We start from the raw sequence: 16,360 nt of genomic DNA, 5'->3' as shown, positions 1-16,360 counted from the left end.
CCAGAGTGGTGGCCAAACCGTGAACTCCTTTCATTCTCTCTCAGCAGCTTTTCCCAGTAACTGGCTCTGTTGTCTTTGGCATTTGTGGGTTGAGAAGTCTTGTAACTGCCACAGCTCACTGATTTAGGGTGCTAAGGCCTGTTCTGCCCAGCTCCTGGTCTGGTTGGTCCTGGCGCAGCCTATGCTGTGCTCTGCTCTCCTCCTAGCCCTGTGTGATAGACCCTTCCCAGTGACCATCCAGGCTGTCCTGGGCTGGAGTCCTGCTTCCCTCTGCTATTTCGTGGGTTCTTCAGCTCTAGAATTTGTTCAGAGCCATTTTTTATAGGTGTTTGGAGGGACCTGGGGGTAGAGCTTAAGCAAGTCCCTGCTTTCCAGCTGCCATCTTGGCTCCACCCCCTAGGGGGAGAATTTTTAACCAAATAAAGGGCAGAGTTGATTATCAAAGACAAAATAGGCAATTTCTATCACATTAAATTGAAAAGCTCCTTTCCTTCCCATGTACAAAATTTTGCTGTGAAAAAATATTTTATTTTCAAATATCTGTGATGAGGGTCTAATATCCAAGATACGTAGGGAAGAAGCAGAAGCATCCATCAAGAGTCATCCCCCAATTTATAAATGGCCAAAGGATTTAAACAAATGATCCTCAAAAGAAACTTGGCAGATGGCTAACAACTGTATGAAAGATTGTTCCAAATCTATAATAAGAAGAGATCTAAACCAGAACAAACCTGAGGTTTTACCTCATTCCCAGAACTTTGGCAAAAGTGACAGAAGATGGGAATAATCAATATTGGGAGGGTTGTGGAAAGATGGACACACTAATATGATATTGGTGGAGTTAGGAATCAGTCTAATGATTCTAGAAGGCAATTTGGAATTGTGCTAAAAAAAGTGGCTAAAACACCATTGCCCTTTGACGCAGAGATCCTACTGCTAGGCATACACACACACACACACAGACACACACACACACGTATACATACCCACATATATGTATTTAAACAAGTAGATCATATATTAATATATTATTTAATGAAATTATATGTATTTGTTTATTTGTCCTGACTTATGCTTTTGTCTGTTGGGGAACTCTCTGTATGGAAGTCTCCTTCACTAGTGTAGATTGGCAACTCATTTGTAACTTTTAGTCTTATTGGCTTTCTTGGTGAACTAAAGGATTATTTGCATTTCCCGTGGGCAAACAACCAGTATATATCACAGACAGGACTCAAATTCAGGTCTTCCTCATTCCAAGCTCAGTTCTCTTTCCATCACATCATGTGGCCTCTCATATAGTTATTATAAATAATATTGTTGAAATTTGTATTAGTATAATATTACATTATAGTTGCAAAATAAAATATTTTGTGACATCTTCAGGGGAAGGTCTTTACCAGAGTTTGGGAAGGAGAACATTTCATGCATAGGGAAGCGTCCTAGTGAAGATAGAGAAGAATATGAGATGTGTGTATTTGATGGTCCAATTTGGCTAGAGCACAGAGCTTATGCTGGCAGGGATATTAGCCAAGGCTACACAGGTAGGTCAGGGTCAGATTGTGTAGTTTCTTGAATGTCAGGCAAACGAACATTACTGAGCAGATGAGCAACATGGTGGAATCTCTCTACAGAAGGACGATTAGCTTGGGAACTCTTTGAAAGACGAGTCAGAGGCAGAATAGAGGGGAAGCAGGAAGACCGGGTAGCAGGCTTTTTTTTTATAGCAGGCTTTTAGAAGTTGTTTCATTCTTTGTATTTGGTCCTGAGCACCTGGCACACAGTTCCTGACACATAGTAGGTGCTTAGGAAGCACGGTGGATAGAGCACTGGGCTCGGAATCAAGAGGACTCATCTTCATGAGTCCAAATCTGTCCTCAGACACTAGCTGTGTGACCTTGGCAAGTCACTTAATCATGTTTACCTTAGTCTCCTCATTTATAAAATGCGCCAGAGAAAGAAATGGCGAACCGCTCCAGCAGTTTTGCCAAGAAAACTCCAAATGGTGTCTGGAAGAGTCAGACAAGACTGAACAGTACGATAGTACACAGTACAATCATCAGAGGTAGGATTTTAACCCAAACCCTCTGACTCTAGGAGGGGACAAATGTGAGACACATTGCCAAGATGGAATCAACAGAACCTGGTAACTGGTTGGATGTGAAATTTGAGAGAGGCTGCGTTTTTCCAAACTTGTCTTTCAGTCACATCCACTTCTGAGGTCTTTGTTTCTGAATGACTGAAGGATAAACATAATGTTTTGTAGACATTGGCCCAGTAAGTCAAAGACAAGAAAAAAACCCCCAGAAAAATATATAAATGGCCAGATTCCAAAAGGCTGTGGTTATTGTTAGGGGAGCATTTGAACGCAAAAGGGTCCTTTCTCATGATTCCAGAAAGAAAGGCCTTGTTTGGGGTACAACCTTCCAAGTCTTGGTCCTGGCAGAGAACCTGTGTGTAGAACACTTAGATTAAGCTTAAATAGTTTGTTGATTTTTAGTCACAGTTGGAACTCTAGCATGTTTCCACATTATACACTGATAACAGGAATATAGTCAGTCTTCTTCCAAGAGAAAACCAAACATTCAAAATTAATAGAAGCATAATTCCTGCAGAGGGAGGGTAAACTCATCTTTTTCACATTAAGTTTGCATAGATCAAATTTTCTTCCAGCAGGGGATTGTAAATGTCAAAACAGCACCTAATGATGTTTTATCTTTTCATGTTAAAATTTATTTTCATAACTTGAATGTCATGTATTTTCAAAACCACATGACTAGCTGGGCTGCTGTTTTGTAATGGACTTCTTTGCGGTTTTTGAGTCTGCAGGGTAGAGGTAGGTGGGAGAGAGAAGGCCTGGCATAATTTCATAGTACGGTGGTGGAGTCAGAAAAACCTGGGTCTGAGACTGCCCTCAGGTATGGACCAGCTCTATGGCCTTGGTCAAGTTATCCCACCAGCCTGAACCTGTGAAATGGGGATGATAATGTTTGTATTTCTATGCTTCTCTGGGCTGCGAGGAAACTATTTCATGCACCGTGAAATACTATGCAAACTCTTCCACAGCTTAGCATTATTATATTTATAGGTCAGACTCCCAAAGACACCTTTCATCACAATCCTGCAGAAAATTAATGGCAGAGAGGAAAATTAAAGCAGGGTTGGATAAACTCCACAAAGAAGGCAGGCAAGTTCTCATAATGCCAGGCCATTAGGCAAAATTTCCCAGGGTAGTAGGTTAATACTGCTTCTTTCCTTTTTAATCTATATTTATATCTATATCTATACCTATGTCTATAGTTATCTCTATCTAGAATCATCTCTATTTCAGATTAAAATTTGTGAATATTTGTATACACATGCATACATTCGCATATCATATATACATACATATCATACATACATGTCTATATCACACGTACATTTATTTATATAGATAAACATGTATAGGTGTGCATGCTCTTTAGAAAACAGTATTGCCACTTCCCAATGATAACACCCATCCCCTTAGAACCCTTCCTTGTAGCAAAGTATTCAAGCAAACCGAACCAAAACATTGATCATACCCAGTAGTGTATGCCTTGTTCTACACCTGTACTCCATCATTTCTCTGAGGAGAGGAGGGAAGTATGTTTTACAATCAGGGACCTGTAGTTAAGATGGATTTTCCCATGGAGCAGAGTTCTGATGCCTTTCATTGTTGTTTTCACTTATATTATAGTGGTCATTGTGTTAATTTTTCTCTTGGTTCATTCAAGTATTCTCATTTTTCCTGAATAACAATAATAATAATAACTAGCATTTATATAGCTCTTTAAGGTTTGTAAAACACTTTATATACTTTATCTTAATTGGGATAATGAATACTTTATATTTGTTATTTCTTATGGTACAGTTATATTTGAATGCATTCATTTGCCACAATTTGTCCAGTTATTAACCAACTGATGACCACCCACTTTGTTTCTAGTTTTCTTTTTTTTGCTCCTGCAAAAACTTTTTTAAAAAATTTTTATCTTTAGTTTACAACGGATGGTTCTACATAATTTTGAGTTCCAGATTTTCTCCCCTCCCTCCCCCCTCCCTCCCCAAGATGGCATGGAGTCTCATATAACTACCACGTATAACTTCATATTGAATTAATTTATACACTAGTCAAGTTGCGGAGGTGAATTATGACCAATGGAACAAATCGTGAGAAAGAAGAAACAGAGCCAAAAAAAAAAAAAACAACCCAAAAACAAAAACAAAAGAGAAGAGAAAAAGGCGAGCATGAAATGTGCTTCAATCTGCATTCAAACTTCGTAGTTCTTTCTCTGGATGTAGATAGCACTCTCCATCGTGAGTCCCTTGGAGTTGTCTTTGCACTTTGTGTTGCTGAGAAGAGCAAAGTCTGTCAGGGTTGGTCCTCACGGAATCCATATATCTGTGGTTGTGTATAATGTTCTCCTGGCTCTGCTCCGCTCACTCAGCATTATGTTGTGTAGGTTTTTCCAGGTTGTTATGAAGTCTGTATCATCCCCATTTCTTATGGCACAATAGTATTCCATTACCTTCATATACCACAGCTTGTTCAGCCATTCCCCAGTTGATGGGCATCCCTTTGATTTCCAATTCTTGGCTACCACAAAAAGAGCCGCTATAAATATTTTTGTACATATGGGTCTTTTTCCCGCTTGTGTGCTTGTGTGATTTTTTTGGGATACAACCCTAGAAGTGGTATTTCTGGGTCAAAGGGTATGAACATTCCTGTGGCCCTTTGGGCATAGTTCCAAATTGCTCTCCAAAATGGCTGGATCATCTCACAACTCCACCAGCAATGTAACAATGTTCTGATTTTCCCACATCCTCTCCAGCATTTATCATTTTCCTGTTTTGTTATTTTAGCCAATCTGACAGGAGAGATGTGGTATCTAAGAGTTGTTTTGATTTGCATTTCTCTAATCAGTAGTGATTTCGAGCATTTTTTCATATGCCTATAGATAGCTTTAATTTCTTCCTCTGAAAACTGCCTGTTCATATCCTTTGACCATTTCTCAATTGGGCACTGGCTTGTATTCCTATATGTTTGTCTCAGTTCCCTGTATATTTTAGAAATGAGGCCTTTATCAGAGATACTAGTTACAAAGATTTTCTCCCAATTTTCTGCTTCCCTCCTAATTTTTGTTGCATTGGCTTTTTTTGTACAAAACCTTTCAATTTAACATAATCAAAATTATCCATTTTGCATTTTGTAATGCTCCCTATCTCTTGTTGGGTCATGAATTCTTTTCTTTTCCATAAATCTGATAAGTAAACTATTCCTTGCTCTCCCAAATTACTTATAGTATCAGCCTTTATTCCTAAATCATGAACCCATTTTGACTTTATTCTGGTATATGGTGTAAGATATTGGTCTATGCCCAGTTTCTGCCCTACCATTTTCCAATTTTCCCAACAGTTTTTGTGAAATAGTGAATTATTAGCCCAGAAGCTGGCCTCTTTGGGTTTATCAAAGAGTAGATTGCTATATTTGTTGACTTCTCCATCTTGTATTGCTATCCTATTCCCCTGATCCACAACTCTGTTTCTTAGTCAGTACCAGGTAGTTTTGATGACTGCTGCTCTGTAGTACAGTTTAATATCTGGTATGGCTAGGCTACCTTCTCTAGCATTTCTTTTCATTAATACCCTGGATATTCTAGACCTCTTGTTCTTCCAGATGAATTTTGTTATTATTTTATCCAGTTCTGTAAAATAATTTTTTGGTAGTTCAATTGGTATGGCACTGAATAGATAGATTAATTTAGGTAAAATTGTCATTTTTATTATATTAGCTCAGCCTAACCATGAGCAACTGATATTTTTCCATTTATTTAGATCTGACTTTATTTGTGTGAAAAGTTTTTCATAGTTATGTTCATATAGGCCCTGGGTTTGTCTTGGCAAATAGACTCCCAAATATTTTATAGTGTCTACAGTAACTTTGAATGGAATTTCTCTTTCTATCTCTTGCTGTTGAGCTTTGTTAGTAATGTATAGGAATGCTGAGGATTTATGTGGGTTTATTTTATATCCTGCAACTTTGCTAAAGTTGTTTATTATTTCAAGTAGTTTTTCACTTGATTCTCTAGGATTCTGTAAATAAATCATCATATCATCTGCAAAAAGTTGTAATTTAGTTTCTTCTTTTTCTATTCTAATTTCTTCAATTTCTTTTTCTTCTCTTATTGCTACAGCTATAATGTTTCTAGTACCAAATTGAATAGTAGGGGTGATAATGGACATCCTTGTTTCACCCCTGATCTTATTGGGAATGCATCTAGCTTATCCCCATTACAAATAATGCTTGTTGATGGTTTTAGGTAGATTCTATTTATAATTTTAAGGAAGGTTTCATTTATTCCTATGCTTTCTAGTGTTTTTAATAGGAATGGGTGTTGTATTTTGTCAAAGGTTTTTCTGCGTCTATTGAGATGATCATATGGTTTCTGCTAGTTTTGTTGTTGATATGGTCAATTATGCTAATAGTTTTCCTAATATTGAACCAGCCTTGCATTCCTGGAATAAATCCTACCTGGTCATAGTGTATTATTCTCATGATGAGTTGCTGCAGTCTTTTTGCTAATATTTTATTTAAAACTTTTGCATCAATATTCATTAGAGAAATTGGTCTATAATTTTCTTTCTCTGTTTTGACTCTACCTGGTTTGGGTATTAGTACCATATTTGTGTCATAAAAAGAATTTGGTAGGACTCCTTCACCTATTTTCCCAAATAGTCTGTAAAGTATTGGAATTAGTTGTTCTTTAAATGTTTGATAGAATTCCCTTGTAAAACCATCTGGCCCTGGAGATTTTTTCCTAGGGAGTTCATTGATGGCTTGCTCAATTTCTTTTTCTGAGATGGGGTTATTTAGAAATTTTACTTACTTTTCTGTTAACCTGGGCAGTTTATGTTTTTGTAGATATTCATCCATATCTCTAAGGTTGTCAAATTTATGGGCATACAATTGGGCAAAATAATTCCTAATCATTGTTTTGACTTCCTCTTCATTAGAGGTGAACTCACCCTTTTCATTTTTGATACTGGTAATTTGATTTTCTTCTTTCTTTTTTTAATCAAATTGACCAAAGGTTTATCAATTTTATTGTTTTTTTTTCATAAAACCAGCTCTTTGTTTTATTTATTAATTCAATAATTTTCTTGGTTTCAATTTTATTACTCTCTCCTTTGATTTTCAGTATTTCTAATTTGGTATTTAATTGGGGGTTTTCAATTTGCTCTTTTTCTAGCTTTTTCAGCTATATGCCCAGATCATTGATCTCCTTTTTCCCTATTTTATTCATGTAAGCATTTAGGGATATAAAACTTCCCCTAAGAACTGCTTTTGCTGCATCCCATAAGTTTTGGTATGTTGTTTCATTATTGTCATTCTCTTGAATGAAGTTATTAATTGTTTCTCTGATTTGTTCTTGGCCCTCTCATTCTTTAGAATTAGATTATTTAGTTTCCAATTAATGTTTAGCTTATTTTTCCATGGTTCTTTGTTACAAATAATTCTTATTGCATCATGATCTGAAAAGTGTGCTTTGACTACTTCTGTCTTTCTGCACTGAATTGTGAGGTTTTTATGCCCTAGTATATGGTCAATTTTTGAGTATGTGCCATGTACCGCTGAGAAGAAAGTATATTCCTTTTTATCCCCATTCAGTTTTCTCCAGAGGTCTATCATACCTGCCTTTTCTAAAATTCTGTTTACCTCCTTAACTTCTTTCTTATTTATTTTGAGGTTAGATTTATCAAGTTCGGAAAGGGGGAGGTTGAGGTCTCCCAATATCATAGCTTTGCTTTCTATTTCTTCCTGTAACTCCCTTAACCTCTCGTCTAAGAATTTGTATGCCTTACCACTTGGTGCATATATGTTAAACAATGATATTGCTTCATTGTTTATGGTGCCTTTTAGCAGGATATAATGTCCTTCCTTATCTCTTTTAATTAAATCTATCTTTACTTTTGCTTTGTCTGAGATTAGGATTGCTACACCTGCTTTTTTTAGTTTAGCTGAGGCACAATATATTTTACTCCAGCCTTTTACCTTTACCCTGTGTGTATCCCCCTGTTTCAAATGTGTTTCTTGTAAACAGCATATTGTAGGATTGTGGTTTTTTATCCATTCTGCTATCTGCTTCTGTTTTATGAGAGTGTTCATCCCATTCACGTTCAGTTATGATTACTATCTGTGTCTTTTTCTCCATCCTATTTCCCCCTGTTTATTTTATTTCTCCCTTTCCCCTTCTCCTCCTCAACAAAGTTTTGCTCCTGCAAAAACTTTTACTTTGAGTATATTTGATTATATGAATCCTTTCCTTCTAACACTGTGTGTGTGTCTGTATCCCTCTGTGTGTGTGTGTGTGTGTGTGTGTGTGTGTGTGTGTGTGTATGTGTGTGTGTGTGTACTTCCCTGGGAAAATATTCAGTTGTCCTCTGGAACAGGAAGATTTTGAATGAAGTCCAGACCAACTTCCATGGACTCTAATCTATGCAAAGTAACACGCATCTTCTATGCATGATTAACAAAAATCATAAAACTTGTTGTAGGTAGAGGGAGTATAGGGCAGAAACAGAAACATCAATATGACAAGGCTCTGTGATTTCATAGGTTTTTAGGCCCTTAGACAGAAGCTTAGTGAGATTTATTGAGTAGTCTATCATCATAAAGCTAGTAAGTGTTAGAGGCAAGATTTCACCACAGGTTTAACTGACTCCAGGTTCAGCGTCTGCTATGGAATACTGCCTCTTTCTCAGAGAGAAAAAGGAGAGAAATAATTAAAGTTTTGGTGAATAAGAGTGAACAAGTATGACTCTTGTTCTACCTTTAGGCAGACTGACATAGAGCTAAATCGGTGGCTTGGTGGATAGAATCCTGGGCCCTGAGTCAGGCTGACCTACGTTCAAATCTGGCCTCAGCTCAGTAGTGTGATGGTGGGCAAGTCACTGAAACTCTGTTTGCCTCAGTTTTCTCAAATGTAAAATGAGGATAATAATGGCACCTACCCTTTCAGGGTTGTTACGAGGATCAAATGAGATAATATTTGTGAAGCACCTGGTACTTAGTAGGTACTATTTAAATGCTTATTCCCTTCCTCTTGGGAGGTGACTGATGGTTTGAAGTAGTCACCTTCTCTTTGGTCAGAGCTAGGCCCTGGAACAATTAAAGGTAGAATTTCTTTTAGGCGAGAAAACATGATCTCTGGTGATAAGATGAGCCTGGTCTCTGCTAGATTTCAGGTTAAAGAGTGCACCTTAGCGATCAGAGATCTGTGGGGAGGTCTGGACTTCCAAAATAAGGGTTCTTGGCTAGAACATAGGTTTCTATGTACAACCTAGCTTAAATCTATGTTAATGGGGCCACTAGGGGGGGCACAGTAGATAGAGTACCAGCCCCAGAGTCAGGAGGACCTGAGAGACACTTGATATTTACTAGCCATGTGACCCTGGGAAAGTCACTCAACCTTGATTGCCTAGCTAAAAAAAAAAACCCAACACACACATACAAGAACCCCTATGTTAACCACCTGAGTGTCTATTTGAAATGGGGGGAGGGAGGGTGCTAATTGTTGTGGTAACTCATTATGCTGACTTGAATGTTTGAATCTTCCAAATGTAGGAGGATTATTCACTTACATATCTGGAGCCAATTACTTTGGTGAGATTGTGGAATGGATTGGCTATGCCATGGCAACCTGGTCTCCCCCAGGCTTGGCCTTTGCCTTTTTCTCATTATGTTTTCTTGGAAAACGAGCTTGTCAGCATCACAGGTAAGCCCCAAGAGCGATTGTCCTCTTTTATACAACTTTATTTCCTGTAAAGGCACTTTTTTAGTTGCAAAGTTGAATATTCAGTTTGATTTAGGACAGGGAGAAGAAAATTTGGCTTTCTAGGTTTTTGATTTCTTTGAATATATGGGTAACAAAGATTAGAATCAGCATGACAAAGCTCTTTTTGAGGTGATGTTAAATCCACATGGGCAGCTAGGTGGCACAGTGGATAAAGCACCAGGCCTGGAGTCAGGAAGACCTGAGTTCATATCTCACCTCAGGCACTTAACAGCTGTGTGAGACTGGGCAAATCACTTAACCCTGTTTGCCTCAGTTCCCTCATTTGTAAAATGATCTGGAGAAGGAAATGGCAAACCATTCCAGGATCTTTGCCAAGAAAACTCCAAATGGGGTCCTGAGGAGTTGGACTTTACTCAACAATAACAACAAAAAACCCCCACAAACAAATGGCTTTTGTGTCAAGCTTTCCTTGATCAAATGTTTCTTCAAAGTGCTACTTGGTGTATTTGAGAGCTGAAAGTCTTGCTGCACTCTGGAACACAGATGGATTAATATGTTCGCTTCTAAGTATCACAACTTAGAGAAGCTGCTGAGAAGCTGGAGGATGACCAGGTTGGTGAAAGGTGTTGAGTTCATGCCATCAGAGGACTGGCTGAAGGAAATGGGAATGTTTAGCATGGAAAAGACTTAAGTGAGCCATAATCTCTGTTTTCAGATATTTGAAGGATGTCATGGAAAAAGGAATAGAGTTGTTCTATTTGGTTCTAGAGGGTCAGTTGGTTGGTTGTTATCCTTCATTCTTGAAAAGAACCAAAATGACATCACTATGCTACAGTCAAGTTTCAGTGTGCCTGACTGTGGCTGATCAGAACAACATGAGCTCGGAATGCTCTACCACAAGTCGGGCATATAGTCCCATGGACAATAGTCCGTGTGAACGTTTGGGGTGGATTCTCTAAATTTGTGCATATTGTGTCTGGTTGTCCTGTGGCAATCACAGGGCAGGGGGCAGGGGTAAGAGTGTGTGTCTCTCTCTTAGTTATTTCTGGCAAGATTCCTAGAGGGTAGAATCAGGAGCAATAGGTGGAAGGGTTAGGTGTGAGTTGGACTAGATTCTTTTTTCAGATATGAGTGGGGCTAGATGACTTTTGAGGTCCTTTCTAGCTCTGAGATTCTGTATTTCTGTTCTGTTGCAGTTATGGGTGATTTCAATGAAAGAAAAAAACATTTATTAAGTACTTAATTTGTTCCAGAGACCATGTTGAGCACTGGGGATACAAACAAGGAAGATGATTCTTGCCTCCAAGGAGGCAAGATAGTAGGAGAAGATGACACATATAGAGACATGGTGGGTAGGAAAGAGCATTCTAGACAGGGGAGTCATAGAACAACGATTGGAGGCATAAGACAATTGACTGACAAACATGTTCTTATAGAGAATGGTAGTGTTGGTCTCAGAGCTAGAGCAGGAAACAGAGGTGGTGGTTGGTAGGTTGGTACATGAATTTGGTGATGTAGCAGAGAAATACCCAGGAAATGGCACTGAGGGCCTGAGGTCAGGTGTGATCAGGTGAATGTTCACCAGTAAGAGCTCAGGGTCACAGGGTGAGACCACAGCAACTAATGATAAATGTCTACTAAGGCAGAGAGGGGACTGTGGTCAGAATTGAAGGAGGGGATAGTGACAAAGATGGAGTCACATATCTTTGAAATAAAATCAATGGGTGTATGCCTATTTCTTTTAATATATCTTAAGCTAGCCTTAGTTTTATTGGTATTCATGTTAAAGTATTGGCTTTGATTGTTTGCAGTCAGCTAAAAGTAATAGGTTTGTTTCTCATGACCTGCTGCCAAATCAGTACCCTCCATCATACACTCATGCAACTGATTTTTTTAAACTTACGTATATAACTTAATATTTATCCCTATTAAAGATCGTCTTTCTATTGGTTTTAGCCAGTTGAGATCTTTGGGGATTTTGATTCTGTCATATAGTGTATTAGCTCTACTTACTGGCTTTATGCCATCAATAAAACTGATAAGTGTGCCTTCCATGCCTTCATTAAGCTCCTCATAAAAATCTTGAATAGAAAAGGGCCAAAGATAGGTTGATGGCAAGCTCCCTCAGAGCTGATATTGATTTACTAATCAATTTCCTTTGGCTCAATTGTTTAAACTGGTGGTGATCCACCTAACTCTTTTACCAGCCAGCTTTATCTTGTCCTCATTTATGTACTCTCCACTCAGAATAGCTCCAAATCCTTCTTATTTCCTCCTTATCGTACAAATAGGAAGGCACATGTAGAACTTGTAAGTCCTTATGACTCATCAATTAGACCTTTTTTTTGGATTGTTCATATAAATAACTAGAATTAACCCCTTCCCTCTTCTTTGACTAGCTCAGTGTAGCAAGAAAACTTGCCTGAAAAGGAGATGGTTTATACCTGGGCGTTTTTGAATGGCCCCTGGTGGGCAATGCATTCTTAAGGCTATATTTTAAGGATTTAGCTTGTCTGCAAGTCAGTGAATCACAGAGCTATGATACATACTAGAAGGATTTCTTGACTCAGAAATGATATATTATCAGAGATGAACTGGGATTTCAGGGGGAAGGAAGGGTTGGTCTTAAGTGTAGGTTAAGTTCATAGCCAACCACATGGTGGGATTTCAGGATTTCTAGACAGCCTTTCACTGCCAGTTCCCCAACAATGTCCCTACATCCTGATCACTGACCAATACCTCACTGTTGTTCAAAACTTTGACTGCTGTTCAGATTCAGATTTCCAGAGAGTCTACACTTTCAATTGTTATTTGATTGTAGTGTGAAAAGGTTCAGATATATTCCTTTCTGTTGGATTTAAGTGCTATGGGAAGGAGAAAACATAAAGGCATTGGTGCCTGAGAGAAATAGGGATGAAAGGCAGAGTGAAGAGGCTGAGGGTATCCAAGTTTAATTTTCATGTACTTTGTGATAGTATCTATCCCCATTCTTGACCATGATTATCTGGGGCTCTATTGCCTGTCTGACCTAGATCAAGCCAACAATTTTACATGGATATCAACTCCTCTCCTTGCTTTGGCTTGGTTTATAAGAAGCCAAATGGCCAAGACTCAGAGTGTAGGTCAATGAAGCAAAAGAGAAGGGCCTAAATAATCCTAGGAGATACTAGGATTTTAGAGCTGAGAGAGCTACTTAATCTAATCTAACTTCCTTATAGACGAGAAGACTGAAATTTAGAGATTTGTCCAAAGTCATATAGCCAGTAGAAATGGCAGAGCTTAGATTCAAATCCAGGTCTTGTGATTCTAAATCTAGTGTTTCTTTAACATACCTCTATTGTATGTCATTTCGTGGCAGTTATTTGTGGAATGATTCCTGAATAAAAGAGGGTGGGCTAGAGTGCGTCAATTCTGTCATTCACCCTCCTTTTGCATAAGGGAGCAGAATATTGGCATACTTCATTCATCTCTTGCCCATCACTTGCCCAAGGTATTAATTATGTTCCTTCTTTTCATCTAGGTTCTATCTCAAGAAGTTTCAAGACTACCCTAAGTCTCGGAAAGCCCTGATTCCTTTCATATTTTAAAACCACAGATGATAGAAAAGAATGGAAAATTTCAAGTTGCTGAACTTGACAACTGAGTTACACTGTAAACAATAACGTCAGTTAGCTTTTATACAGGATTTTTGAGTCTGCAAAGTGGCGTACAAGTATTATCTCATTCGATCTTCATAACAACCCTGTAAGGCATATGCTATTAATATTACTACTTTATGGATGAGTCTGAGAGAGGTTCAATAAAATTTGCTAGTGTTTTAAGAAGGATTTACAACTTTAATCTTCCTCACTCCACATCTAGCACTCTAGCCACTGTGTAGTAGCTGACGAAGCTGATGGCTTGAACTCACCAAGCTAAGCCTCCTAGTCTAATGACTAGAGACCTGATTATATCTGAGCGGTGTACCTTTCCATCTTACTGGCCACACTCAGCATCCAACATTAATGTCACCATCTTCTCTCAAAGCCTGATTGATGTTTCTTCTCAAATGGGAACTCTTTATGGCCCCTTCTGAAGCATAAAGTTCTCTGTCTCTCTGTCTGTATGTGTGTGCATATATACATATACATATACATGTACACATATTCATATGGATATATCCTTCTGATGGCTGCAAAGACTTATCGGCTAAATCAACCCTAACCAGCTCTTTTCATGAAATAAAGAAGTGAAATTGACAGAGGTAAAAAACATTTGGGATCCCAGTGCCTCCTCACCCCCAAAAGTGTGTGTGTGTGTGTGTGTGTGTGTGTGTGTGTGTGTGTAGGGGGGAGGGATCACCACCCCTCATTCATTGCTACATTAACACTTCAAAGATCTATGATTTCACTGACATGGGTATGCCTTCTACCAATGGCGATCAATGACCCCTTCATGACTTAGTAGCTAATCTTCATGGAGTGCTTTTAGAGAGGCAGTGTGGCATAGTGAATAGAGTGCTGATCAGGAAGATCTGAGTTTGAATCCTACCTCTGCTATTTGCTAGCTATGTGACCATGGGTAAGTCACTTCATCTCTATACTTCAATTTCTTCATCTGTAAAATGATTACGTGGCTTCTATGGTCCTTTTCTGTTCTATGAATGTAATTGCCTTCCTGAGGCCGGTTCTCCAATGATGAACCTCTCTGAATTAACGTAGTCCTGTAGACTATTACTTGGAAAATAGACATGGCACCTGTCATTGAGACTGTGGCAGAAGTGAAAAATGAAGAAACATTAATGTCAAGATATGGATAGTCTTTGAGTTTGCTCCTTCCCCAACCCTCCTGCAAAAACACACTTTTTCTTCAAGGAAACTTTTAAAGTAAGCTTTTGGGGGTTATTTCATTGGAAATAAGTCTTACAGGATAAAGCATAGGTCTGACATGTCCCTCTCCTCAATCACCTCCATCAGAGAGAGATCTATAACTATGAGAGGAGGCAGTGGGTGTTGTAAGGATAAGCAAAGGTGATTGGCATCCATGCTATGTCAAGAAATCTATAGGAAAGATCTAAGCATCTTGGGTGTATCCTTTGTCAAAATTTTATAGAAGGATGTGAACTAGGATGGTGACATAATACAAGAGCGTATTGGTGGGTACCCCCTTAAGTGATTATCATTGATTTGTTTGAAGATGATAATGAATACTATCCCACTTTACTTAAAAAGCACTTTAAATTGTTTAATTAAATTTAATTATACATGAATAAATGTTTAATATCTTTATTATTAACTTCATTTCTAAATATACCCATCCCCCCATCTAACTATAATCCATGCCTTGTATAGAAGAATAAAATAATAAAAAAAAACAGGCCAAACCAACCAATGCGACAATGATCAACAATATATGTAGCATTCTATACCCATGGTCTCTCACCTCTGCGAAGAAGGGTAGGAAGCCCTGCTTTACCCTTGTTAACTATAAATTAGATATCTTTTAGCAGAGAGAAACCTGTACTCATTCATGAATATAATGAGGCATTTACCCAATTTAATGCCAAGTCAGGTTTTCTGCCATGGTCTGGGAATCTATATGAATCTTCACAATTCCAACTGGAGATATCATCACCCTTTCCATCGCTCACTCTTCCAAACCCACACACAATACATATGCATACACACACGTGTCTGCATGCACACACACAAGCACGGGTGTGTGCCCACGTGCGCACACTCACCCCTCCCCCACCCACCCACCCCATTATTGTGATCTGTAGCTCAGATGTTGATAATCCCCAGAAATGATCCTCAATGGTTACCTGGCAAATACAGAAGTGCCAGCCACCTTATCTAGTACACATCCTCTTTCCCATTTTAGCAAGTACTGCTGGAATACCGTAAATAGGAGGAAAGTGTACTTTGAAGGAAATGAGTCATTCAGCTGAAAGACTGGCAACTTTACTTTTGTGTGGGAAGTAGTAGTAGAAGGAATCTTGGCCCAAGGCTCAGAAGTCTCAGGTGCTAGTTCTGACTGGCCCTTCATTAGTTGTGAGACCTTGGATGAATTTCTGAAGCTCCTTGGGTTTTAGTTCCCTCATGGAGGAAAGAAGAGATGGAGATAGAGAATAGAGATGGAGAGAAGAGTCAATCAACTAACACTTATTAAGCCACAACCATGAGAGGCAATATGGTAGTGTGAATAGAGAGCTGAACTGGAACAAGAGAGACCTGGGTTCAAGTCCTATGTCTAACATATGCTGGGTGTATGATTAGGGAAAAGCATTTAACCTCTTTGTGACCGAGGCAACTTTCTTTCTTTCTTTCTTTCTTTCTTTCTTTCTTTCTTCCTTCCTTCCTTCCTTCCTTCCTTCCTTCCTTCCTTCCTTCCTTTCTCCCTCCCTCCCTCTCTCTCTCTCTCTCTTTCTTTCTTTCTTTCTTGGGAGAGGGGAGGCAATCAGGGTTAAGTGACTTGCCCAAGGTCACACAGCTAGTAAGTGTCAAGTGTCTGAGGCTGGATTTGGACTCAGGTCCTCCTGATTCCAGGGCCCATGCTCTATT

The 16,360-nt window shown here is 38.7% G+C and overlaps 1 protein-coding gene across 1 annotated transcript in view; it reads left to right on the top strand.

Annotated features, from left to right (window-relative positions):
• Positions 1-13,645, top strand: part of SRD5A2 (steroid 5 alpha-reductase 2) — a 78,387-nt gene extending 64,742 nt beyond the window's left edge. The window contains exons 4-5 of the mRNA XM_036749155.1: positions 9,647-9,797; positions 13,339-13,645. Of these exons, the coding sequence (XP_036605050.1) occupies positions 9,647-9,797; positions 13,339-13,405 (218 nt within the window). The 3' untranslated portion in view covers positions 13,406-13,645. The remainder of the gene's footprint in view (positions 1-9,646; positions 9,798-13,338) is intronic.
• The last annotated feature ends 2,715 nt before the right edge of the window (positions 13,646-16,360 follow it).

Source organism: Trichosurus vulpecula, chromosome 3, assembly GCF_011100635.1.
Source record: "Trichosurus vulpecula isolate mTriVul1 chromosome 3, mTriVul1.pri, whole genome shotgun sequence".
Lineage (NCBI taxonomy): Eukaryota > Metazoa > Chordata > Mammalia > Diprotodontia > Phalangeridae > Trichosurus > Trichosurus vulpecula.
The sequence above is the reverse complement of the archived record's forward strand: the minus strand, read 5'-3'. Positions and strand labels throughout refer to the sequence as shown.